The 26,353-nt window shown below is 43.6% G+C and overlaps 2 protein-coding genes across 13 annotated transcripts in view; one reads left to right on the forward strand and one right to left on the reverse strand.

Annotated features, from left to right (window-relative positions):
- The window catches only part of TOP6BL (TOP6B like initiator of meiotic double strand breaks), a 105,836-nt gene that overhangs the window by 68,129 nt on the left and 11,354 nt on the right, over positions 1-26,353 (forward strand). For 8 of the 9 annotated variants that reach the window (XM_058438989.1, XM_058438981.1, XM_058438982.1 and 5 more), the window contains 5 exons: positions 2,978-3,129; positions 5,168-5,314; positions 11,058-11,179; positions 11,979-12,089; positions 17,568-17,666. In XM_058438989.1, coding sequence (XP_058294972.1) covers positions 2,978-3,129; positions 5,168-5,314; positions 11,058-11,179; positions 11,979-12,089; positions 17,568-17,666 — 631 coding nt within the window. The remainder of the gene's footprint in view (positions 1-2,977; positions 3,130-5,167; positions 5,315-11,057; positions 11,180-11,978; positions 12,090-17,567; positions 17,667-26,353) is intronic. The other variant, XM_058438984.1, reaches the window with a different exon arrangement.
- The window catches only part of PC (pyruvate carboxylase), a 162,821-nt gene that overhangs the window by 9,822 nt on the left and 126,646 nt on the right, over positions 1-26,353 (reverse strand). The window lies entirely within an intron of this gene.

Here is a 26,353-nt window from a genome sequence, read left to right on the forward strand (position 1 = left end):
AGTCCCTCCCTTCAGGACTCCAATTACACATTCCTGAATTAGGCCACCTAAAGTTATCCTGCAGTTCACTGAGGCTTTATTCATTTATGTAGAGACAGGGTCTTGCTGTTTCCCAGGCTGGAGTGCAGTGGCTTGATTTAGCTCACTACAGCCTTGAACTCCTAAGCTCATGTGACCTTCCCACTTCAGCCTCCTGAGTGGCTAGGACTACAGGTGCACACCACCACACCTGGCTAATTTTTTATGTATGTGTGTGTGACATGTCTTGCTATCATTTTCTATATTCTTCATATTTCTTTTTTTTTGAGACGGAGTCTCACTCTGTTGCCCAGGCAGGAGTGCAGTGGTGTGATCTCAGCTTACTGCAACCTCTGCCTCCTGAGTTCAATCAGGCCCCTGAAATGATTTCTGTCTCTACCATTTCAGCCTCCCGAGTAGCTGGGACTACAGGTGCTCACCACCACGGTGAGATCATTTTTGTATTTTTAATAGAGATGGGGTTTTGCCATGTTGGCCAGGCTGGTCTCAAACTCCTGACCTCAAGTGATCCACCCGCTTTGGCCTCCCAAAGTGCTGGGACTACAGGCATGAGCTACTGCGCCCGGCCTGTACTCTTCATATTTCTTATGCTTAGGGTTCATTGATCATGGATCTGCAAAAATATAATGTATAAGGTTTATAACATCTATGGAAGTAAAACGTGTGACAATAGCACAAAGGCCAAGAGGAGAGAAGTGGAAGTATATTGTTGCATTCTTAGACTATATATGAATTGTTATAATATCAGTTGAAGGTAGACTGTGATAAGTTAAAGTTGTATACTAATAAAGCCTGGCAATCCCTAGTTTAATGCAACAGTTATAACTAATAACTTAAAAAAGAGATAAAATGGAATTCCTGGCAGGCATGGTGGCTCTCACCTGTAGTCCCAATTACCTTGGAGGCTGATGCAGAGAGAGGCTCGCTTGAGCACAGGAATTTGAGGCTGCAGTGAGCTATGATCACATCATTGCACTCCAGTCTGAGCAACAGAATGAGACCCTGTCTCTTAAAAAAGGGGGGTGGGGAGAGAGAGAAAACACTTTTTAAAATGTAAAAAACAATTTCTAATCCAAAAATAGAAAAGAGGAAAAAGGAAACAAAGAATACAAGCAACAAATGGAAAAGAGATAAGATGATGGATTTAAACCCAACTATAGCTATATTCATATTACATGTAAATGATTTAAACAACCCAATTATAAGACAACTGCACATCTTGGCTCTTCAAACACTCCCCTCTTATTCTGAGTTTGCATCTTTTTTTTTTTTTTTTTTTTGAGACGGAGTCTGGCTGTGTCGCCCAGGCTGGAGTGCAGTGGCGCAGTCTTGGCTCACTGTAAGCTCTGCCTCCCGGGTTCACGCCATTCTCCTGGCTCAGCCTCCCTAGTAGCTGGGACTACAGGCGCCCGCCACTATGCCCGGCTAATTTTTTGTATTTTTAGTAGAGACAGGGTTTCACCATGTTAGCCAGGATGGTCTCGATCTCCTGACCTCGTGATCCACCCACCTCAGCCTCCCAAAGTGCTGGGATTACAGGCGTGAGCCACCGCGCCTTGCCCTGAGTTTGCATCTTAAAATCCTCTTGCCCTAAACAGTGAGTCAGCCTTAGTTCATGTGTTAATGCCTTCTGAGATTTGTGAGGGAGATTTCATTTATGGGTATAAAGCCTTTCCATAATGCCTCAGTGCCCACTGGGTAGGAATTTTAATCTTCACAATACCTTGTGTTTACCTCGTAAGAAAGAGGATGAAAATGCAGAAAGATAAAGTACACATTCTGGTCTCTGGCCTTGGTTCAGTGGACCAGAAAGGTTAAGCAGTGGTTCTTAATGGGGTAATTTTGTCCTTAAAGGATATTTGACAATGTCTGGAAACATTTTTTTATTGTCATGGAGGGGGTAATGTGAGGAAGGGTGCTACTGGCATTTGGTGGCTAGAGGCCAGGGATGCTGCTAAACATCCTATGGTGCACAGGACTGCCCACCACAGTGAAGAATTATCTGGCCCAAAGAAACCCTGGGTTACAGATAGGGTGAGAGTGGGAATGGAAAGTTCAGAGATAGAAACCATTTCAGGGGCATGCCTTCCTTTGTTTTAGATAATAGGTTTGGAGACAATCAGAGGAAGTTTCCTTCTCAATCTGAGTATACTCAAATACTTCCTAGAAAATATTCTCTTGTATATACTTCTAGCATGTATCACGTTGTATTGGCTTTTATGTCTGTCTCCCATGCTGTAAATATGATAAACTTGAGGACAGGTATTATCTGGATATTCGTCTTTGTACCCCAAGAACTTAGAACTTAAAACAATGTTAACCTGTGGTACCTTTCAAATCTATGATCATGTGAACCAGATGAATAAACTGTCTTAATATTATATCTGTAGCTCACACTTATTAAACCCAGAATAAATTTCTGGGGATCCTAGTGGATCTGTCTCTGGTGCCTCACATCTGTCTTCAGTGTGGAAAAGGCTTAATATGTAACTGCATAGGCTGAGCATGGTGGCTCACACCTGTAATCCCAGCACTTTGGGAGGCCGAGGTGGGCAGATCACAAGGTCAAGAGATCGAGACCATCCTGGCCAACATGATGAAACCCTGTCTCTACTAAAAATACAGAAATTAGCTAGGCATGGTGGCCTGCACCTGTAATCCCAGCTACTTGGGAGGCTGAGGCAGGAGAATTGCTTGAACCCGGGAGGTGGAGGTTGCAGTGAGCTGAGATGGCGCCATTGCACTCCAGCCTGGGTGACAGAGCGAGACTCCATCTCAAAAAAAACAAAAACAAAAACAAAAACAAAAAACAAAAAAAAAGTAACTGCATAGCACATTTATGGGAGTGTAAACCAGGTCAGTGTTATGTTTGTTTTTTATACAAGTGAATACATAGCCATAAGATACTAAAATTTGACAGTTTTCTTTAGCAACTACACATATTTCTATATGGACCTTTGGGTCTGCCTCTGATATTGTCAACTTGGGAGCAGCCAATGACTACTTTCTTCAAAGATACCTCTTCTTTAATTGACTGGAAAAAATACCATTTGTGTATGATACCCAATTTGGATCTCAATTTGGATAGAGGTATATCCTCCCTCTTTCTGCACAGGAATTAAGAAACTTGAAGAATATTAGAGAAATGAAATGTGAATAGAATGTATATATAAAAATATGACCAGAGATCTGATGGCCCAGGTTGGGGTTTAGGGGTCGGGGTCTGGCCAAATGTGAGAGACCACTTGAAGTGAGGCAAACAGGTGTCAAACAGGGAAAGCTCTTTCAGAGCTTGTTTTGGCATTGCATGGTTTTTGTTTTTGTTTTTGTTTTGTTTGTTTTGCTTTGTTTTGAGACAGAGTCTTGCTGTGTTGCCCAGGCTGGAGTGCAGTGGTACGATCTTGGCTGGCTGCAACCTCCACCTCCCGGGTTCAGGTGATCCTCCTGCCTCACCCTTCCGAGTAGCTGGGATTACAGGTGCCCGCCACCATGCCTGGCTAATGGTTTTTTGTATTTTTGGTAGAGACGGAGTTTCCCCATGTTGGCCAGGCTGGTCTTGAACTCCTGACCTCAAGTGGCCCACCCGCCTCAGCCTCTCAAAGTGCTGGTATTACAGGTGTAAGCCACCGCGCCTGGCCTGGCATTGCATGTTGATACTGGTTCTCCTCTTACTTCCTCTGCTGCCTCCTCTATTCCTGGTCCTTCTGTTAGATACTTGTTCAGAGGATTTCTAATGTACCTAATCTGTCAACTCTGGGCCTTCACAAAGGTGAGTAAGGGAGCAATGATACCTCTGAACTACTGTGGAAGAGAAATGCTTCATAATGAACTGAGAAAATCCACATAAAATTCCTTAGAAAAAATTAAAACACATACAAATGCAAGATGTAATAGTATTAGGCCTAGGAAGCTGGCTGTAATATTCACGTAAGCTCTAACCACACCAGCTTTGGGTGAATCATGCTAAAAGCTGGAGGTTAATAACTGAGCTAATAAAACTGGGAAATTGGAGTATGCGACCATGGGCTGATATCTAGGAGGGGTTGCAGTTTTGAGATTGACTGTTCTAACTAGAATCCTTTGAAATTTAGAAGGTAGTCTGGTCGTCTGGCTCCTGAGGAAGATGACCAGTAGGGAAGAGGTATTCTGCGGCTATGACTGGTATGAGAAGATTGAAGCCTACTGGGATGGGGCAGTATCTTAGAGGGAATGATAGACTCCACCGATTTCAAATAGAGATATGACTGGTGAATTTCTAGGGATCTCCATACCTCCTTTTCTCTTTCATTTTGGTTTTTGGGCTTTGCTGATTTAGTTTTTTGCCAATTCATGGTCCTGAACTTTCTCAGTTAACTTTGGAAATGAATAACATAGAAAATGTCCTCTCATCTCCCTCCCTTATTACTCTAAAGGACAGAACCAGGATCCACATGGAGGTACTTCTCTACATGGATCTGAAATATAGGACTACCCTGATTGTATTCTAAAGGATCCAGGTGCTAGAAAGTGACCACTGGGCAATGGATTACATTTGGGGATACAAATACATAGTATTGGGTCTAAGAGCACAGATTTTTTAGTCAGTCTGGCAAAATCTAGAACTCAGTTCCACCACTTACTGGCTCACGATGGACGAGGTATTTAACCTATCTGTGCCTCTTTTCTTATCTGTAAAAGGGCATAAGAATAGGTCCTATCCGATACTGTTGTTGTGAAGTCTAAATGTTGAAATAGTACATAAGCATTTGATGCAGTACCTGGCATGTAACACAAATTAGCTGTTGTCATTACACTCAGGTGAATCTAACCTCTTACCAGCCATACCTGCCTTAGAAAGTTGTACAAGGAATCAGTGAATTTATTGTGTAGTGCCTCTCAGTAATGTAAAGGAGTGCTGTTTGGTTTGCATTTTACACACCTAGTTACTATTTTAATGTTCTTTCTGTGAGTCATTATGATTTGCTTCCATCATGTGGATAGAGAAACAGGTTCAGGAGGGTAAATGAGTGTTCTAATTTAGATCTCCTATTCTCATATCCTTCTTTGTTCAGAATACAGGTTCTGTAGTCACTTTGTATTTCGAGGGCTTTACTTATCTTGGAAATTCGTGTAATATCTTGTCCTCTAGATTTGGTGCTTCCAGATGTGAGTTATCAGGTAGAATCCAGTGAGGGGGATCAGTCTCAGAATATGGACCCTCAAGGACAAACTCTGCTGCTTTTTCTCTTTGTGGATTTCCACAGTGCATTTCCAGTCCAGCAAATGGAAATCTGGGGTAAGTATAAGAGAATGGGGTTGCCAGCTGGGGTGTGCCAAATGCTAAGACAGAGGGAAATTTTATGTAATGCACACATCTAAATTAGATATATTTCTGTAGAATAAAGAAGTTCAGTGAAAAACTTTGCTTAATAAAATGAATATATCCTATAGAAAAGATTCATATATTGATGCATCGCTTAAATGATGACATTTCTAGATCTGGTTGGCCAGAAATCAACAGACACTTCATATATTGCTCCCTAGGGATCAGCGGTTCTCAGTGTTAACCGCACAATATATTACCTGGAGAGCATCTAAAATACTCACTCCCCAGAGATTCTGATTTCCAGATGGACTGAGGTGGGGCTCAGGGCTCAGTATGTTTTTAAAATTTTTTTATTTTTAGAGATGCTCTGTCGTCCAGGCTGGAGTGCAGTTGCGTGAGCATAGCTCAATGCAACATCAAACTCCTGGGCTCAAGTGATCCTCCTGCTTCAGCCTCCCAAGTAGCTGGGCCTACAGATGCATGCCACCACACCTGGATAACTTTTTAATTATTTTTTGTATTATTATTTTTTGTATGGAGGTCTTGCTTTGTTGCCCAGGCTGTTCTCAAACTCCTGGCTTCAAGTAATCTTCCTTCCTCGGCATCCCCAAGTGCTTGTCGGTATGTTTTTAAAGTTTCTCAGGCTGGGTGTGGTGGCTCATGCCCGTAATCTCAGCATTTTGGGAGGTCAAAGTGGGTGGATCACTTGCAGCCAGGAGTTCAAGGCCAGCCTAGCTAACACGGCGAAACCCCACTTCTACTAAAAATACAAAAATTAGCTGGCATGGTGGCGGCTTCTTGTAATCCCAGCTATTCGGGAGGCTGAGGCAGGAGAATCTCTTGAACCCAGGAGGCAGAGGTTGCAGTGAGCCGAGATTGTACCACTGCACTTCAGCCTGGACAAGAGATTGAGATGCTGTCTCAAAAAATAAAATAAAATCACTTCTCAGGTGATTCTGATGTATAGCAAGGCTGGGAACTTTTCATCATCATGCTGCCTTTCCAGGTGGATTAAAAAATGCACACCTGTTCTTATTCAGGTATGCAACAGGGAACCTTTGGTGTTTATCTGCTAGATGGGTGATAATTTGTTATCAATCAGAAAGGTTATCTATGATAGAGATAAAACAGTGGTTTCATTTTCTGGTCCATGAAACCCATGCATCAGAATCACTGGATGATGATGATGATGATGATTATTATTTTTGGGACAGAGTCTCCCTCTGTGGCCCAGGCTGGAGTGCAATGGCGCGATCTTGACTCACTGCAACCTCCACCTCCCGGGTTCAAGCGATTTTCCTGCCTCAGCCTCCTGAGTAGCTGGAATTACAGGCACACGCCACCACGCCTGGCTAATTTTTGTATTTTTAGTAGAGATGGGGTTTCACCATGTTGGTCAGGCTGGTCTCGAACTCCTGACCTCATGATCTACTCACCTCAGCCTCCCAAAGTACTGGGATTACAGGTGTGAGCCACCACACCCGGCCATTATTATTAGTTTTGTAGAGACAAGTTCTGAACTCCTGGGCTCAAGTGATCCTCCCACCTCGGCCTCCCAAAGTGCTGGGATTACAGGCACGAGCACTCACACTGGCCTCAAGTGATTCTTAAATAGAGTAAAATTTGAAAACCACTGAGCATGAGCAGGAGTTGGCTTCTGCTTTTTAATCCAATAAACCCTGGGACATAAATTTAAGTGTTTCTCAATGCCCCCCTAATCTTTGAGGAAAGTTACGAGGAGAAGGGGAGCTTATACAAATTTGGGGAAAGGTTCGTAAGCCTCCCTTCTGGTGCTTCTGATATGTCTCTGTTCTCCTTTTTCTATGGGCCAATGTGTTTTCGTGGGACTCTATTCTCCAGGCACTCTAGTGCTATTTGGTGTGGCCCTGCTCCTACTGAGTCATAAGAAAAAAGAGACTGCTTACAACACCAGATCAAAAGAGCTCATGTTGACTGCTGTCGATTATTTATTGAACAAACCATTGTTGGCTGTGGTATTCTTCCTGCTACCTTCCTTCTGAGCCTCTCAGAAGTAAGATAAGGCAAATTTTTCCCTGCCTTTTCCCAACATGTGCTGTACACACTGTAGGAGAGAAGCACTGTTTACTGGGGCTTTGGCTTGTAGCTCTTTATTTGAGGAGCTAGTGGTCTTTGGTGCGCTGCCATTCTGATGATTAATGCCAGGGGAATGGAAAATAGAAGACACCTAAACTAATGTGAGGTTTCCTAGGGCTGTTTCCTGTGGCTTATGCTCACATAGACAGAGGCTGGTAAGAGCAGCAGCTTATTATTGTGGAAAAGACATCAGGGTAGAATCAAGAGACAGAGACCTGGGTTTAATTTTAGCACTGATACCAACTTCCTCAATGATTTTTGGGAAGCATGTCACGTAAATCTGAGCCTCTCTTTTCATATCTTTAACATGAGATTGTTAGGCTAGGCCCCATCAAAGGCCCCTCCAGGTCTAAAACCCTCTTAAGACTTAAGATCTGCTACCTTCTGGCAGGCTTTTTTTAAGGTCTGCCAGAAGGTAATCCTCAGATAATGCAAGCCTGATATGATAACATGTTCTGAGCCCTAGAGAACATTCCTTAAGAACTCAGATTCCTCAGAAACACAGTATTATCATTCCTGAACTACTGTGATAATTTGTACGTTTCTGTTTAGCTTGACTCTGAAGGCCTGCAGTATCTCAGTTGTTGTACTCAGTATTGGATTTAAAAGAAATTCATCAATGTATTAGTAAACACAGTAAGTCACATCTCACACATCTGGTAATTTAAGACTAGCCTCTGAAGAAGATGCACAGTGAGGGGAGGTAGATACAGACATAGTGATAATTTTACCTTCTCTTCCCCCTTTTCTTTCTCATATCCTTAAAAGCTTTCTCTAGAGCCTCTTCTTCTAGGAAACAGATTGTTCAAAGTTAGTCTGTTTCCATGTGTCTTTAAGAAAATTACTTAATTGGCCTTATGGCCACCTACCTTGTCATGGTAACTTTTCTGTGATTAACTCATTTTTTTTTCTTGTGACTAACTCATTATTTTCCCCAATGTCAAAAGCATTTGGTGGTCAAAAGTTTTAGGACTGAACTTAGACTCTTAAATTAAATGTCTGCTTTCAAAAGAGATCTGATTTCTTGAAGCTATTCTTAAAACCAAACTATGGGCCAGGCGCGGTGGCTCACGCCTGTAATCCCAGCACTTTGGGAGGCCGAGGCGGGCGGATCATGAGGTCAGGAGATCGAGACCATCCTGGCTAACACAGTGAAACCCTGTCTCTACTAAAAAATACAAAAAAATTAGCTGGGCGTGGTGGAGGGCGCCTGTAGTCCCAGCTATTCGGGAGGCTGAGGCAGGATAATGGCGTGAACCCTGGGGGCGGAGCCTGCAGTGAGCCGAGATCGCGCCACTGCACTCCAGCCTGGGTGACAGTGAAACTCCGTCTCAAAAAAAAACAAACCAAACTGTGGAAAATACCAATCTAGATGATATATTAACATAGCAATAGAAATATTTTGAAATTGTACAGTGTACATTTCAAAACACTTTATGGGCCAGGCACTGTGGCTTGGCACCTGTAATCCCAATACTTTGAGGGGCCAAAACAGGAGGACTGCTTGAGCCCAGGAGTTCAAGACCAGCTTGGGCAACACAGCGAGACCTCATCTCTACATATAAAAATTTGCCCGGGCATGGTGGCTCACACCTGTAATCCCAGAACTTTGGGAGGCTGAGGCAGGCAGATCACACTGAGGTCAGGAGTTTGAAACCAGTCTGGCCAACATGGCGAAACTCCGTTTCTACTAAAAATACAAAAATTAGCTGGGTGTGGTGGCAGGTGCCTGTAATCCCAGCTACTCGGGAGGCTGAGGCAAGATAATCACTTGAATCCAGGAGGCGGAGGTTGCAGCGAGCCGAGATCACACATTGCACTCCAGCTCGGGCAACAAGAGCAAAACTCTGTCTGAGAAGAAAAAAAAAAAAAAAAGTTGGCCAGGCTTGGTGGTGGTGCACACCTGTGGTCCCAGCTATTTGGGAGGCTGAGGTGGGAGGATCACTTGAGCCCCGGTGGTTGAGGCTGCAGTGAGCCGAGATCATGTCACTGCGCTCCAGGCTGGGCAACAACATCCACAAAACACTTCGTGTATATTATCGCAGTTTATCTACACAACATACCTGTGAGAGCAGGTGGTATAAAGCCATTTTCTATACTGAAGAAAAGATTTCATCACCACTAGTTGATGGCAGAATTGGCCCTAGAATCTATGTTCTCCCTGACTCCAGCTCCAGAATCCTTTTGAGCTTACCATATATTACCTTCCCTACCAGGAAAGCATCATGGTGCCTTGTGGTAGAAAATGTTCTTCTGGCTTGCATTTTTAATACAGTCCTGGAAAAAGGCAGCCAGTTTTAGGCTGCTTCATCATAGAATTCTGAACACTGAAAACAAAGAATAATCAAGAAGGATTTTCTCCAGGTGACCCGTAAATTTGGCTTCCTGTGCCTGCTGCATCGGGATCATTAAATGGTGGCCTGTTGTTTGATGGCATAATTTTTTTGCCTGTTGCTCTCACATGTTAACTTTTCTGAATGAGGCTGAGCAATGGTGCCTGTGGTTACTTTAACAGAGATAATCCCCCATTTAAAAGGACCTCATACCAACAGTTCTGTGTCATCTCTGTGAATTTTAACCTTTTCTTTACCACGGTACATCTGAAAGCACTGCCACAACAGTGATGTTCACATAGACGTAGAGTAGGGTTAGACAAACCCTATAGGACCTTTGCTTCTCCCTTTCTCCCTTTCTCCTCTCCTTTGGGAGTCACTAGGATTGTTGTTTATAGTACATGGTATATATTTCTGCTATGAATTAAACAGGATCCCTTATTTGTTTCTTTAAAAAATAATGTCATTCTCCACCTTAATTTTCCTGAGCTTTCTTAGATGTATAAGTAGGCATTAGGTAGGTTTGTAAGTTGCTGGGAGATTTTGTCTAAAAAAAGGTAATTATTTGTGGATATGTAGAGGTCTCTTCTTCTAAGAGGCATCTTTCCCACTCCCAGTCCTGACTCAGAGCACACGAACAGCAATCTTGAAGTAGTTATCCTCGCTCATGGTTAATCCTTGGATAATGCAAGCCTGATACCATGTTCTGAGCCCTACTGAACATTTCTTAAGAACTCGGATTCCTCAGAAACCAGTGTTATCATTCTTGAACTACTGTGATAATTTGTACACCTCTGTTTAGCTTAACTCTGAAGGCCTGCAGTATCTCAGTTGTTGTACTCAGTATTGGATTTAAAAGAAATTCATCAATGTATTAGTAAACAAGTGCCTGAAATCTTACACATCTGGTAATTTTTTTTTTTTTTTTGAGACGGAGTCTCGCTCTGTCACCCAGGCTGGAGCGCAGTGGTGCAATCTCCGCTCACTGCAAGCTCCGCCTCCCGTGTTCACGCCATTCTCCTGCCTCAGCCTCCCAAGTAGCTGGGACTACAGGTGCCCACCACTGCGCCTGGCTAATTTTTTGTATTTTTAATAGAGACGGGGTTTCACTGTGGTCTCGATCTCCTGACCTCGTGATCCGCCCGCCTCGGCCTCCCAAAGTGCTGGGATTACAGGCCACATCTGGTAATTTAAGACTAGCCTTTGAAGATGCACAGTGAGGGGAGGTAGATATAGTGATAATTTTACCTTCTCCCTCCCCTTAGGAGTCTATACTTTGCTCACAACTCATCTCAATGCCATCCTTGTGGACAGCCACAGTGTAGTGCAAAGTTCCATCCAATTCACTGTGGACAAGGTCTTGGAGCAACATCACCAGGCTGCCAAGGTAATAAGGAATTCACAGCCTCTTTTCTCCTATTCACTAAGAAAAAGATAGCAAGCATATATAGCAGGCAGGGCCCAGGAGCCTTTCCTCCCTTAATGCCCCTTCCTCTCCTCTTCTGTCACCTGGGTGATCTTGTAACACTGCATCTAGCCTACAATTCAAACTTTAGCTTAGATGGATCACTGTAACCAGCTTGCTTAGTCTTACCTCCTAGTAGGTGTGTTTGGGTAAATAGGGAAATAATTAATAGGGAAAAATGGCTGATAACACACCTCTTCCTTATCCGTATAATTCCCCTTCCCACATAGACTTCCGGAGCTGCTGCTTTGCTGTGTCTTACATTCTTCCCCCATTTTCCTAATTCTTCACACCACCGCTTTCTCTCCTTACCTGATTTTCTACATCCATCCATCCTGTGTACTTTTGGTAACACATTTCTTACCTCATACGGCCCCCTTTTCAGGGAAAAAACAACCACACTAAGAGAGCAGAACTAAAAGCTTTTTTTTCTTTTCCAAATAGTGTGTCTGTTTTCTTGACCAGTGTCCTATTGCTTGTCTTCTCTAAATGTGTCTGTGTCAGTAAGTCACCTCTGTGAAATGCGAGAACATTTTAAAATTTTATTTTAATTCCCTAAGTGTTATGATGTAAAAATATGTGAGGATCTCAGTAACTTTTGTTGATGGATAGGAAGAATTATTGAAATCCTGCTCTGATGGAAATGTGTGGGCCCTCTGGGATTCTCTAAACCACATCTTGGGATTCACGCAGTCTCCTCCTTACTTGTTATATTTCCCAGGCTCAGCAGAAACTACAGGCCTCACTCTCAGTGGCTGTGAACTCCATCATGAGTATTCTGACTGGAAGCACTAGGAGCAGCTTCCGAAAGATGTGTCTGCAGACCCTTCAAGTTAGTAGGAGATTGGGATTGGGGATGCTAAAAAGTGCCAGGGTTTTGGCTGGGTATGGTGGCTCATGCCTATAATCGCAGCACTTTGGGAGGCCAAGGTGGGAGGATTGCTTGAGCCCAGGAATTTGACACCAGCCTGGGCAACACAGAGAGACGCTGTCTCTACAAGTAATTAAAAAATCACCCAGGTGGGGTGGTGCACACCTGTGGTTCCAGCTCCTCAGGAGGCTGAGGTAGGAGGATCAGCTGAGCTGGGATGTTGAGGCTGAGCCATGATCACGCCACTGTACTCCAGCCTGGGCAACAGAGTGAGACCTGTCTTAAAAAAAAAAAAAAATGGCCGGGCACGGTGGCTCACGCCTGTAATCCCAGCACTTTGGGAGGCCGAGGCGGGTGGATCACGAGGTCAGGAGATCGAAACCATCCTGGCTAACACAGTGAAACTCCGTCTCTACTAAAAATACAAAAAAAAAATTAGCCGGGCGTGGTGGTGGGCGCCTGTAGTCCCAGCTACTCGGGAGGCTGAGGCAGGAGAATGGCGTGAACCCGGGGGGCGGAGCTTGCAGTGAGCCGAGATTGCGCCACTGCACTCCGGCCTGGGCGACAGAGCGAGACTCCGTCTCAAAAAAAAAAAAAAAAAAAAAAAAATGCCCAGGGCAGTGGCTCATGCCTGTAATCCCAGCACTTTGGGAGACCAAGGCAGGTGAATGACCTGAGGTCAGGAGTTTGAGACCAGCCTGGCCAACATGGTGAAACCCTGTCTCTACTAAAAATACAAAATTAGCCAGGCGTGGTAGCAGTTGCATGTAATCTCAGCTACTTGGAAGACTGAGGCAGGAGAATTGCTGGAACCCGGGTTGGGGAGGTTGCAGTGAGCCGAGATCACCCCATTGTACTCCAGCCCAGGTGACAACAGCGAGACTCCATCTCAAAAAAACAGGATTTTAACGACATTCTGCTGCTTATCTTTGTAAAATGTACAGTATTTTTAGAAACATTATTTTATTTGCTCCACTGTGATGCTACGTAGTACCAGCCTTAAGAAATATTTGTTGAATAGTAGTATGTATACCATTTTACAAATCAGAAAACAAGTTATTTAAGATTTCTCCTTTCTTTAGGTCACACAGCTAGTTAAGAACAGAGCTAGGGCTGGGTGTGGTGGTTCACGCCTGTAATCCCAGCACTTTCGGAGGCCGAGGCGGTTGGATTGCTTGAGGTCAGGAGTTCACGACCAGCCTGACCAACATGGTAAAACCCCGTCTCTACTAAAAATACAAAAATCAGCCAGGCGTGGTGGTGCGCGCCTGTAGTCCCAGCTACTCAGGAGGCTGAGGCAGAATTGCCGAAACCCGGGAGGTGGAGGTTGCAGTGAGCCAAGATCACCCCACTGCGCTCCAGCCTGGGTGACAAAGTGAGATTCCGTCTCAAAAAAGAAAAAAAAAAAAAAAGAACAGAACTAGGACTAGATCAGTGATTCCTAATCTAATTCCTTGTTGAAAAACGCTCTCATGGTGACAGAATACACTGGAAATAACTGAGCAACCTTACCTATTATGTTTATGTGGCAATACGGAATCAGAGGCTCAGGTTAAAATCCTGACTCATTTACTTATTATGTTTAGGCCTATAGTTCTGAGACTTGTCTACAAATTGGAAAAAGTAATAGTACCTCACAGAGTTATTATGAAGGTGAGAGCTAAATGTGTGCTATGGTCTGAATGTTTATATATCCCCAAAATTCATATGTTGAAATCCTAACCCCCGAACTGATAATATTAGGAGGTATGAGGCCTTTAAGAGGTGATTTAGGTCATTAGGCCCTCATGAATGGGATTAGTGCCTTTATTTTTATTTTGTTATTATTTTTTGAGTCAGAGTTTCACTCTTGTTGCCCAGGCTGGAGTGCAATGGCATGATCTTGGCTCACCGCAACCTCCGCCTCCTGGGTTCAAGCAATTCTGCCTCAGCCTCCCGAGTAGCTGGGATTACAGGCATGCACCACCATGCCTGGCTAATTTTGTATTTTTTTTTTTATTATACTTTAAGTTTTAGGGTACATGTACACATGTACATAGGTTAGTTACATATGTATACATGTGCCATGTTGGTGTGCTGCACCCAGTAACTTGTCATTTAACATTAGGTATATCTCCTAATGCTATCCCTCCCCCCTCCCCCCACCCCACAACAGGCTGTGGTGTGTGATGTTCCCCTTCCTGTGTCCATGTGTTTTCATTGTTCAATTTCCACCTATGAGTGAGAACATGCGGTGTTTGGTTTTTTGGCCTTGCGATAGTTTGCTGAGAATGATGGTTTCCAGTTTGATCCGTGTCCCTACAAAGGACATGAACTCATCATTTTTTCTGGCTGCATAGTATTCCATGGTGTATATGTGCCACATTTTCTTAATCCAGTCTATCATTGTTGGACATTTGGGTTGGTTCCAAGTCTTTGCTATTGTGAATAGTGCCCCAATAAACATACATGTGCATGTGTCTTTATAGCAGCATGATTTATAATCCTTTGGGTATATACCCAGTAATGGGATTGCTGGGTCAAATGGTATTTCTAGTTCTAGATCCCTGAGGAATCTCCACACTGACTTAATTTTGTATTTTCAGCAGAGACAGGGTTTCTCCATGTTGGTCAGGCTGGTCTCAAACTCTCAGCCTCAGGTGATCCACCCGCCTTGGCCTCCCAAAGTGCTGGGATTACAGGCCTGAGCCACTGCGCCCAGCCGGATTAGCGCCTTTATAAAAGAGGCCCCAGGCCGGGTGTGGTGGCTGATGCCTGTAAGTAATCCCAGCACTTTGGGAGGCCAAGGTGGGTGGATCACCTGAGGTCAGGAGTTCCAGATCAGCCTGACCAACATGGTGAAACTCTGCACTACTAAAAAAAAAAATACAAAAAAATTAGCCAGGCGTGGTGGTAGGCGCCTGTAATCCCAGCTACTTGGGAGGCTGAGGCAGGAGAATTGCTTGAACCTGGGAGGCGAAGGTTGTAGTGAGCTGAGATCGCACCATTACCCTCTAGCCTGGGTGACAAGGGCGAAACTCCATCCCCCCACCTCCCAACCAAAAAAAAAAAGGCCCCAGAGAGACCCTTGCCCCTTCTGCCATGTGAGGACACAGGGAGGAAGTGGGCAGCCTACAGCCCAGAAGAGGGCCCTCACCAGAACCTGACCATGCTGGCACTTTAATTTCAGATTCCCTGCCTCCAGCACTGTGAGAAATCAGTTTCTATTGTTTATAAGCCACCCAGTCTACAGGAATTTGGTATAGCAGCCCGAATGGACTAAGACAGTGTCAAAGTGCATAGCATACGGTAGATTCTCAATAAATGTTACTGTTTCCCTTGTATTATCAATGGGCAACATATCATTCCATATTTGTTGCTTCTTTTTTTTTTTTTTTTTTTTTCTGAGACAGTGTCTCGCTCTGTCACCCAGGCTGGAGTGCAGTGGCACAATCTCAGCTCACTGCAAACTCCGCCTCTCGTGTTCACGCCATTCTCCTGCCTCGGCCTCCCAAGTAGCTGGGACTACAGGTGCCCGCCACCATGCCCGGCTAATTTTTTTGTATTTTTAGTAGAGATGGGGTTTCATCGTATTAGCTAGGATGGTCTCAATCTCCTGAGCTCGTGATCCGCCCACCTTGGCCTCCCAAAGTGCTGGGATTACAGGCGTGAGCCACCGTGCCCAGCCTTCTTCATTTTTTTGGTATAGTTTTCTTGAAAAGCTAGTATAACACAAAAAATATTTTAAAATAACTAATAAAATTTATCACTGTAATTTTTACTCATTATCTCATATATAGTTGTAACCAAAGCATTCTATTTTCATATATAATGACATTTTCCCCATTTCAACAGTCTTAGAATTTTTAGTTAATATCCCACCGTACTGTTTAAATCTAATTTAATAAACCATTCCTCTGTTAGACATTTGTTTACATTCTTGCTTATATGGTGGTTCAGTTAATACCTTTATGTAATATCTTCTTTTGAATTATTTTCTAGAACAAATTTCTATAAATGGAGTTATGAGTCGAAGTATACAACACATTTATAAACTAGTGCATTTTAACATAGCTTCAACTTTCTAGGTCATGTGGATAGCACAGGGTAGTGAAAAGAACACTATATTGGGAATTCTAAGGTATCCATTAAAGCCCTAACTTTGGTACTAACTAGCTGTGAGATCTTGGGTGGGTCACTTCTTTTTTTTGAGACGGAGTTTCGCTCTTGTTGCCCAGGCTGGAGTGCAATGGTGCGATCTCAGCTCACCGCAACCTCCGACTCCCAGGTTCAAGCGATTCTCCTGCCTCAGCCTCCCAAGTAGCTAGGATTAGAGGCATGCGCCACCACCCCTGACTAATTTTTGATTCTCCTGCCTCAGCCTCCCGAGTAGCTGGGATTATAGGCATGCGCCACCACGCCCGGCTAATTTTGTATTTTCAGTAGAGACAGGGTTTCTCCATGTTGGTCAGGCTGGTCTCAAACTCCCGACCTCAGGTGATCCACCCGCCTTGGCCTCCCAAAGTGCTGGGATTACAGGCGTGAGCCACCGCACCCAGCCCACTTCTCCTTTTTGAATTTCAATTTTCTCATCCATAAAATTAGTGTGTTGTATTAGGTTATTACCCTGGTCCCCTTTAATTCTAACATCCTATAATTATATATTTACAAGTAGAAAGCTGTTACCCATTTCCTGTGGGTACAAACTGTATTATTTTGTTCCTCTCCTCCCTAAAAGACTCGTCAGAAAAAAAAAGTCTCATATCAGCCTCAGTTATGCAGTAGAACCTGTGCTGTCTTGGAAACTCTTCTTATAGAAGAGCAGTTTATATAACCCCTTCATGAACAGATGGATCTTCTGGATATTTATCTCCTACAGAGATGGGAGAACAGGCTGGGCGCAGTGGCTCACACTTGTAATCCCAGCACTTTGGGAGGCTGAGGCGGGTGGATCACCTGAGGTCAGGAGTTCGAAACCAGCCTTGCCAACATAGTGAAACCCCATTTCTACTAAAAATGCAAAAATGAGCTGGGTGTGGTGGTGGGTGCCTGTAGTCCCAGCTACTCGGGAGGCTGAAGCAGGAGAATCACTTGAACCTGGGAGGTGGAGGCTGCAGTGAGCCAAGATTGTGCCACTGCACTCCAGCCTGGGTGACATAGTGAGACTCTGTCTCAAAAAAAAAAAAAAAAAAAAAGGGAAAACAAAGACCTTCTTTGAAGGATCTGGCTTAGATGACTGAAGTGGGAAGACATATAGGAGCCACAACTGCTTGTCTTATACCAAGTATCTCAGGCCTTCTTTTTTCCTCTACTGCCTTCATGAAGACTAAGAAAACTCCTAACTTTAATGGCTTGCCTACTATCTGCCTCCTCATCTCCCTGTATAAACTTTCTGTGAGAATTTCCCCCCTTGGTTTCCAGTACTGGAACTCAGCATGTTCTATTTCTGGCCCATTTTAGGCAGCTGACACACAGGAGTTTGGGACCAAACTGCACAAAGTATTTTGTGAGATCACCCAGCACCAATTTCTTCACCACTGCTCATGTGAGGTGAAGCAGGTAAGTGTAAATAATCAGTACTTTGGTGGGAATCTTCCATTTTGATATATAGGAATCCTGAATTGAGGGTGGGTAGGTACAAGTGTTTCAGACTGCATAATCTGAGGTCAGCCTTTCAGCAAGGAAGTCAGTGAAACAAAATCATCTCTTTTATATTTCTCAGGAATGACTATCCCACTGGTTGCCTGGTGTCCAATGTCTTGAAAACCGTTGTTTCATATGTTGTATCCAGGATTTTTGTTATTTCAGGCAGGAGGGTAGATTCAGTCACTGTTACTCCATCTTGTCCAGAAGACACTGTAGGATAATTTCATCTTTAATCTCTCTTATTTATTCATCCTATATTTTTAGTTCCAGATAAGTCAGTCGTACTGACTGGAGCCAAGAGAGCCAGAAAAGTGGGCTTCAGTTAGACAACTACTACCAGCTACACCTGGAATCTGGAGAAACAGAATTTCCTGCTAGGATCTCCCTTCACTCATTAGAGGAGACCATCACAAAACCAGTTAAAAGCTATTTGACCTCCTTGAGGGTAAAGACCCTAACTAAGGAAATTCTAGATCTCCAGCATCCAAAAAGGTGAAAAGATAAAAGTGGTTTGTTTGTTTGTTTGTTTGTTTGTTTGTTTTTTGAGATGGAATCTTGCTCTGTTGCCCAGGCTGGAGTGCAGTGGCATGACCTCAGCTCACTGCAACCTCTGCCTCCCAGGTTCAAGTGATTCTCCTGCCTCAGCCTCCTGAGTAGCTGGGACTACAGGCACACACCACCACACCCAGCTAATTTTTGTATTTTTAGTAGAGACGGGGTTTCACCATGTTGGCCAGGCTGTTCTCGAACTCCTAACCTCAGGTGATCCGCTCACCTGTGCCTCCCAAAGTACTGGGATTACAGGCTTCAGCCACTGTGCCCAGCCCATAATTGACTTTTTAAAGCACAAATAGTAACACTGTATTATAATAGTTATTACCTATGGAGAAGTAAAATATATGACAATAATAGCACAAAGACCAGGAGGAAAGAAATGGAAATATGCTATTGTAAGGTATTATACTATATGTGGAGTGATATAATACTAATTGAAGGTGAACTGATAAATTAAAAATAAAAGGAACCAGCTGGACATGATGGCTCACTCCTGTAATGCCAGCACTTTGGAAGGTCAAGACAGGTGGATTGCTTGAGCTCAGGAGTTCAAGACCAGCCTGGGCGACATGGTGAAACCCTGTCTCTACAAAAAAAAAAAAAAAAAATTAGCCAGTCACGGTGGCATATGCCTGCAGTTCTGGTGGGAGGCTAAGGTGGGAGGATTGCTTGAGCCTAGGAGATCAAGGCTGCAGTGACCCAAGAATGTGCCACTGTACTCCACCTGGGTGACAGAGCGAGACACTGTCTCAAAAACAAATAAATAAAAGGAACCATTAAAATAACACAACAAGGCCAGGCATGGTGGCTCATGGCTATAATCCCAGCACTTTGGGAGGCCGAGGTGGGCAGATCACCTGAGGTCAGGAGTTCGAGACCAGCCTGGCCAACATGGCAAAACCCCATCTCTACTAAAAATACAAAAATTAGCCCAGTGTGGTGGCGCGTGCCTGTCATCCCAGCTACTTAGGAGGCTGAGGCAGGAGAATCACTTGAACCTGGGAGGCGGAGGTTGTAGTAAGCCAAGATCACGCCATTGCACTACAGCCTGGGCAACAAGAGTGAAATTCTGTTTCAAAATAAATAAATAAAACAAAATAACACAAAAAGGAGTTATAACTAATAAGTCAAGAAAGGAGATAAAATGGAATCATAAAAACTCAACCCAAAAGACAGAATGGCCGGGCGCAGTGGCTCACACCTCTAATTCCAGTACTTTGGAAGGCTGAGACGGGCAGATCACTTGAGGTCAGGAGTTCAAGGCCGACATTGTGAAACCCCATCTCTACTAAAAAAAAAAAAAAAAAAAAAAAAAAGCCGGGCACGGTGGCTCACATCTGTAGTCCCAGCTCCTTGGGAGGCTGATGCAGGAGAATTGCCTGAAGCCCGGGGGCAGAGGTTGCAGTGAGCTGAGATCGCACTACTGCACTCCAGCCTGGGCGACAGAGTAAGGCTCTGTCTCCAAAAAAAAAAAAAAGGCAGAAAATGAGGAAAAGGGAACAAAGAACACATGAGACTAATAGAAAACACTTCTCGAGATGATATATTTAAACCCTATCATATCAACTATCCCATTAACTGTTAATGGTCTTGCCAAGTGCAGTGGCTCACGCCTGTAATCCCAGCACTTTGGGAGGCCAAGACAGGCAGATTGCTTGAGCTCAGGAGTTCAAGACTAGTCTGGCCAACATGGTGAAACCCTGTCTCTACAAAGTATTAAAAATTTAGCTAGGCTAGGCACAGTGGCTCACATCTATAATCCCAGCACTTTAGGAGGTCGAGGTAGATGGATCACTTGAGGTCAGGAGTTCAAGAGCAGCCTGGCCAATATGGTGAAACCCTGTCTCTACTAAAAATATAAAAATTAGCCAGGCGTGGTGGCACACACTGTAGTCGCAGCTACTCGAGAGACTTAACCCAGGATTCGGGGGTTGCAGTGAGCCGAGATCACGCCACTGCACTCCAGTCTAGGCATTGCAGCGAGACTCCGTCTCAAAAAAAAAAAAAAAAAAAAAATTAACCGAGGCCGGGCATAGTGGCTCACGCCTGCAATCCTAGCACTTTGGGAGGCCAAGGCAGGTGGATCCCTTGAAGCCAGGAGTATGAGACCAGCCTGACCAACATGGTGAAATTCTGTCTCTACTAAAAATACAAAAATTAGCTGGGTGTGGTGGCACATGCCTGTTGTCCCAGCTACTGGGGAGGTTGAGGGAGGAGAATCGCTTGAACCCGGGAGGCGAAGGCTGCAGTGAGCCGAGATCGTGCTACTGCACCCCAACCTGGGCAACAGAGCGAGACTCCATCTCAAAAAGAAGGAAAAAAAATTAGCTCAGTGTGGTGGTGCACACCTGTAGTCTCAGCCACTTGGGAGGCTGAGGCAGGGAGGATCACTTGAAAATGGGAGGCAGAAGGCCGGGCGCGGTGGCTCATGCCTGTAATCCCAGCACTTTGGGAGGCCGAGGTGGGCGGATCACGAGGTCAGGAGATCGAGACCATCCTGGCTAACACAGTGAAACTCCGTCTCTACTAAAAATACAAAAAATTAGTCGGGCGAGGTGGCGGTCACCTGTAGTCCCAGTTACTCGGGAGGCTGAGGCAGGAGAATGGCGTGAACCCAGGGGGCAGAGCCTGCAGTGAGCCGAGATCGCGCCACTGCACTCCAGCCTGGGCGACAGCGAGACTCCGTCTCAAAAAAAAAAAAAAAAAATGGGAGGCAGAGGTTGCAGCGAATCAGGATTGCACCATTGCACTCCAGCCTCAGTGACAGGGTGAGACCCTGTCTCAAAAAAACAAAAAAAGTAAATGGTCTGAATAATCCAATTAAAAGGCAGAGATTTACATCTTATACAAAAATTAATTCAAGATGGATTAAAGACTTAAATGTTAGACCTAAAACCATAAAAACCATAGGAAACCATAAAAACCCTAGAAGAAAACCTAGGCAGTACCATTCAGGACATAGGCATGGGCAAGGACTTCATGACTAAAACACCAAAAACAATGGCAACAGAAGCCAAAATTGACAAATGGGATCTAATTAAACTAAAGAGCTTCTGCACAGCAAAAGAAACTACCATCAGGGTGAACAGGCAACCTACAGAATGGGAGAAAATTTTTGCAATCTACCTATCTGACAAAGGGCTAATATCCAGAATCTACAAAGAACTTAAACAAATTTACAAGAAAAAATCAAACAACCCCATCAAAAAGTGGGCGAAGGATATGAACAAACACTTCTCAAAAGAAGACATTTATGCAGCCAACAGACACATGAAAAAATGCTCATCATCACTGGCCATCAGAGAAATGCAAATCAAAACCACAATGAGACACCATCTCATATCAGTTAGAATGGCGATCATTAAAAAGTCAGGAAACAACAGATGCTAGAGAGGATATGGAGAAATAGGAACACTTTTACACCGTTGGTGGGACTGTAAACTAGTTCAACCATTGTGGAAGACAGTGTGGCAATTCCTCACGGATCTAGAACTAGAAATACCATTTGACCCAGCGATCCCATTACTGGGTATGTACCCAAAGGAGTATAAATCATGCTGCTATAAAGACACATGCACACGTATGTTTATTGCGGCACTATTCACAATAGCAAAGACTTGGAACCAACCCAAATGTCCATCAATGATAGACTGGATTAAGAAAATGTGGCACATACACGCATGGAATACTATGCAGCCATAAAAAAGAGATGAGTTCATGTCCTTTGTAGGGACATGGATGAAGCTGGAAACCATTATACTGAGCAAAACCATCATTCTCAGCAAACTGTTACAAGGACAGAAAACCAAACGCTGTATGTTCTCACTCATAGGTAGGAAATGAACAATGAGAACACTTGGACACAGGGTGGGGATCATCACACACCAGGGCCTGTCATGGGGTAGGGAGGGGGAGGGATAGCATTAGGAGAAATACCTAATGTAAATGATGAGTTAATGGGTACAGCACACCAACATGGCACATGTATCCATATGTAACCTGCACATTGTGCACATGTACCCTAGAACTTAAAGTATAATAATAAAACACACACGAACACACACACACACACACACACACACACACAAAAGGCAGAGATTGTTAGACTGGCTAAAGAAGCAAGAGCCAACACAATATGCATCTACAAGAATCCCACTTTTAATATAAAGACAGAAAAAAATTAAACATATAAAAATCGATATGCCATGCTTACCCTAATAGAGCTGGAGAAGCTATTGTAATATCAGACAAAGTAGATTTCAGATCAAAGCATATTACCTGAGATTAAGAGAGTGATTTCATAATAATGAAAAGATCAATTAATCACAAAGACAATAATCCTAAACATTCATGCACTTTTTTTTTCTTTTTTCCCCTTTCATGCACATGTTAAGAGAGCTTTAAAATACATGATACAGGCTGGGCACTGTGGCTCATGCCTGTAATTCTAGCACTTTGGGAGGCCAAAGTGGGCGGATCACGAGGTCAGGAGTTAGAGAGCAGCCTTGCCAACAAGGTGAAACCCCGTCTCTACTAAAAATATAAAAATTAGCTGGGCATGGTGATGCACGCCTATAATCGCAGCTACTTGGCGGGGGCTGAAGGAGAATTGCTTGAACCCAGGAGGCAGAGGTTGCAGTGAGCTGAGATCACGCCACTGCGCTCCAGCCTGAGCGACAGATTGAGACTCCGTCTTGGCAGCAGGGGGGCGGGGGGCGCGGAACATGATACAGGCCGCATGTGGTAGCTACTCCTGTAATCCCAGCACTTTGGGAGGGCGAGGTAGGTAGACCACCTGAGGTCAGGAGTTCGAGACCAGCCTGGCCAACATGGTGAAACCCTGTCTCTACTAAAAATACAAACAGCCGGGTGTGGCGACATGCACCTGTAATCCCAGCTACTTAGGAGGCTGAGGCAGAATTGCTTGAACCCAGGAGACAGAGGTTGCAGTGAACCAAGATCACACCACTGCACTCCAGCCTGGGCGACAGACTCTGTCCTAACGAAAACAAAACCATGATACAGGGGGGCTGGGAACGATGGCTCATGCCTATAATCCCAACACTTTGGGAGGCCGAGGCAGGTGAATTACTTGACCCCAGGAGTTCAAGACCAGCCTGGGTAACATGGCAAAACCCCGTCTCTACAAAAAAATAGAAAAATTAGCCAAGTGTGGTGGCACACGCCTGTAGTCCCAGCTACTCGGGAGGCTGAGGTGGAAGAATTGCATGAGCCCAGGAGGCAGAGGTTGCTATGAGCTAAAATCATATCACTGCACTCCAATCTAGGTGGCAGTGAGACCCTGCCTCAAAAATAATAAATAAACATAAAACTAATAGAACTACAAGGAGAAATAGACAAATCCAAAATTATATTTCGAGATTTCAACATAATTCTCTCAATAATTGATAGTTATGATAAGTAGAGACAGAACAATGCTTTCAATCACTTTGACCTAATTGGCATTTATAAAAACACTCTGTTCAACCACAGAATAATATACATTCTTTTCAAGTGCACAGGCACTTTCAGCAAGATAGAACATATTCTTTTTTTTTTTTTTTTTTGAGACGGAGTCTCGCTCTTGCACCCAGGCTGGAGTGCAGTGGCGCGATCTCGGCTCATTGCAGGCTCCGCCCCCCGGGGGTTCACGCCATTCTCCTGCCTCAGCCTCCCGCGTAGCTGGGACTACAGGCGCCCACCACCTCGCCCGGCTAATTTTTTGTATTTTTAGTAGAGACGGGGTTTCACCGTGTTAGCCAGGATGGTCTCGATCTCCTGACCTCGTGATCCGCCCACCTCGGCCTCCCAAAGTGCTGGGATTACAGGCGTGAGCCACCGCGCCCGGCCAAGATAGAACATATTCTAAGGGCATTAAATATGTCTCAATACATTTTAAAGGATCTAAGTCATAAAAGTATGTTTCTGACTATAATAGAATTATTACAGCAAAATCAATAAAAGAAAGATATCTAGAAAATCCCCAAATATTTGGAAACTAAATGACACATTTATAAATAACCTATGAGTTAAACACAGAAATCAAAGGGATATTAGAAATATTTTAATTAAATGGAAAAGCAAATTATCAAAATTTGTAGGATGTAGCTGATGTATTTAGAGGGGAAAATGCATGTGTTAGAAAAGAAAAAAGGCTCAAATCCATGACATCACTTTCCAACTGAAACTAGAATAAGAGCAAATTAAACACAAATTAAACAGAAGAAATGAAATAATAAAGATCAGAAGGGAAATCAGTAACACAGAAACCAGAAAAACAATAGAGAAAAATCAATGAAACTAAAAGGCGGCTCATTTAGAAGATTAATAAAATTGATAAACATTTAGCCAGACTAATCAGAATAAAACGAATGAACACAAATTGTCACTATCAGAAATCAGAAAGGTAGCATCAGATATTAAAAGGATTATCAGAATATTTTGAACAACTTTACAGTACATTTGACAACTTAGATGAAATTGACAAATTCCTTGAAAGATACGAAGCTCACTCAAGAAGAAGTGCCCCTATGTACCTGATAGCACTGTATCTATTTTTAAAATAGAATGTTTAAAAACCTTAACATAATATCCTCAATATATAAAGAACTCTTAAAACTCATTAATAAGAACACAACCCGGTTTTTTTAAATGGGCAAAATATTTGAACACACTTCACGAAAGAAGCTACAGATACACAAATGGCAGATAAAGACATAAGATGCCCAACATCATCAGTCACAACAAAAGTTCAAAGAAGAACCACAATGAGAATCATTTTATACCACTGGAATAAAAGGACTGACTATACCACATGTTGACAAGCATGTGGAAGAAAGAACTCACATACACTGTTTGTGGAAATGAAAAATGGTACAAGCACTTCAGAAAACAGTTAGCAGTTTCTTAAAAAGTTAAATATACACCTATCATATGACCTAGCTCTTTCACTCCTAGGTATTTACCCAAGAGAAATGAAAGCATATCTCCACACAAAGACTCATACACAAATCTTCATGGCACTTTTGTTATAGCCCCAAAAATGAGACACAACCCAGTATCAACAGGTAAATGGATAAACAAATTGTAGTAGATTCATATAAAGGAACACTATGTGGCAATAAAAGGAAAGAACTATTGATACACACAGTGACATGGATGAATCTGTGAATAGCATGGTGAGTGAAAAAATCGAGAAATAAAGGAGTACATACTGTTTGATTGCACTTACATATAATTCTATAAAATGCCAACTAATCTATACAGGTCAGTGGTTACTAGAGGATGGGAGGTGGGAGAGTTGGAGGGAATGATTATAAACGGCAGCAGGACGCTTGCAGGAAGATGAATATGTTCATTATGTTGATTGATGGTTTCACAGGTATGTACATGTGTACTTAAAAATTGTACATTTTCGGCCAGGTGCGGTGGCTCACGCCTGTAATCCCAGCACTTTGGGGGGCTGAGGCAGGTGGATCACGAGGTCAGGAGTTCAAGGCCAGCCTGGCTAAGATAGTGAAACCCCATCTCTACTAAAAATATAAAAAAAATTAGCTGGGCATGGTGGCAGGCGACTATAATCCCGGCTACTTGAGTGGCTGAGGCAGGAGAATTGGTTGAACCTGGGCGGCAGAGGTTGCAGTGAGCTGAGATCATGCCACTGCACTCCAGCCTGGGCAACATAGTGAGACTCTGTCTCAAAAAAAAAGAAAAAAAAGCAAAAAAATTGTACATTTTCTATATATGCAGTTTACTCTGTCAGTTTATATCTCAATAGTTATAAAAACTATGGACACTGTTTTTTTTTTTTTTTTTCTTTTTTTGAGATGGAGTCTTGCTCTGTCGCCCAGGCTGGAGTGCAGTGGCGCGATCTCGGCTCACTGCAGGCTCTGCCTCCCGGGTTCACGCCATTCTCCTGCCTCAGCCTCCTGAGTAACTGGGACTACAGGCGCCTGCCACCATGCCCGGCTAATTGTTTTTTCTATTTTTAGTAGAGACGGAGTTTCACCGTGTTAGCCAGGATGGTCTCAATCTCCTGACCTCGT

Source organism: Hylobates moloch, unplaced genomic scaffold (assembly GCF_009828535.3).
Source record: "Hylobates moloch isolate HMO894 unplaced genomic scaffold, HMol_V3 SCAFFOLD_5, whole genome shotgun sequence".
Taxonomy (NCBI): Eukaryota; Metazoa; Chordata; class Mammalia; order Primates; family Hylobatidae; genus Hylobates; species Hylobates moloch.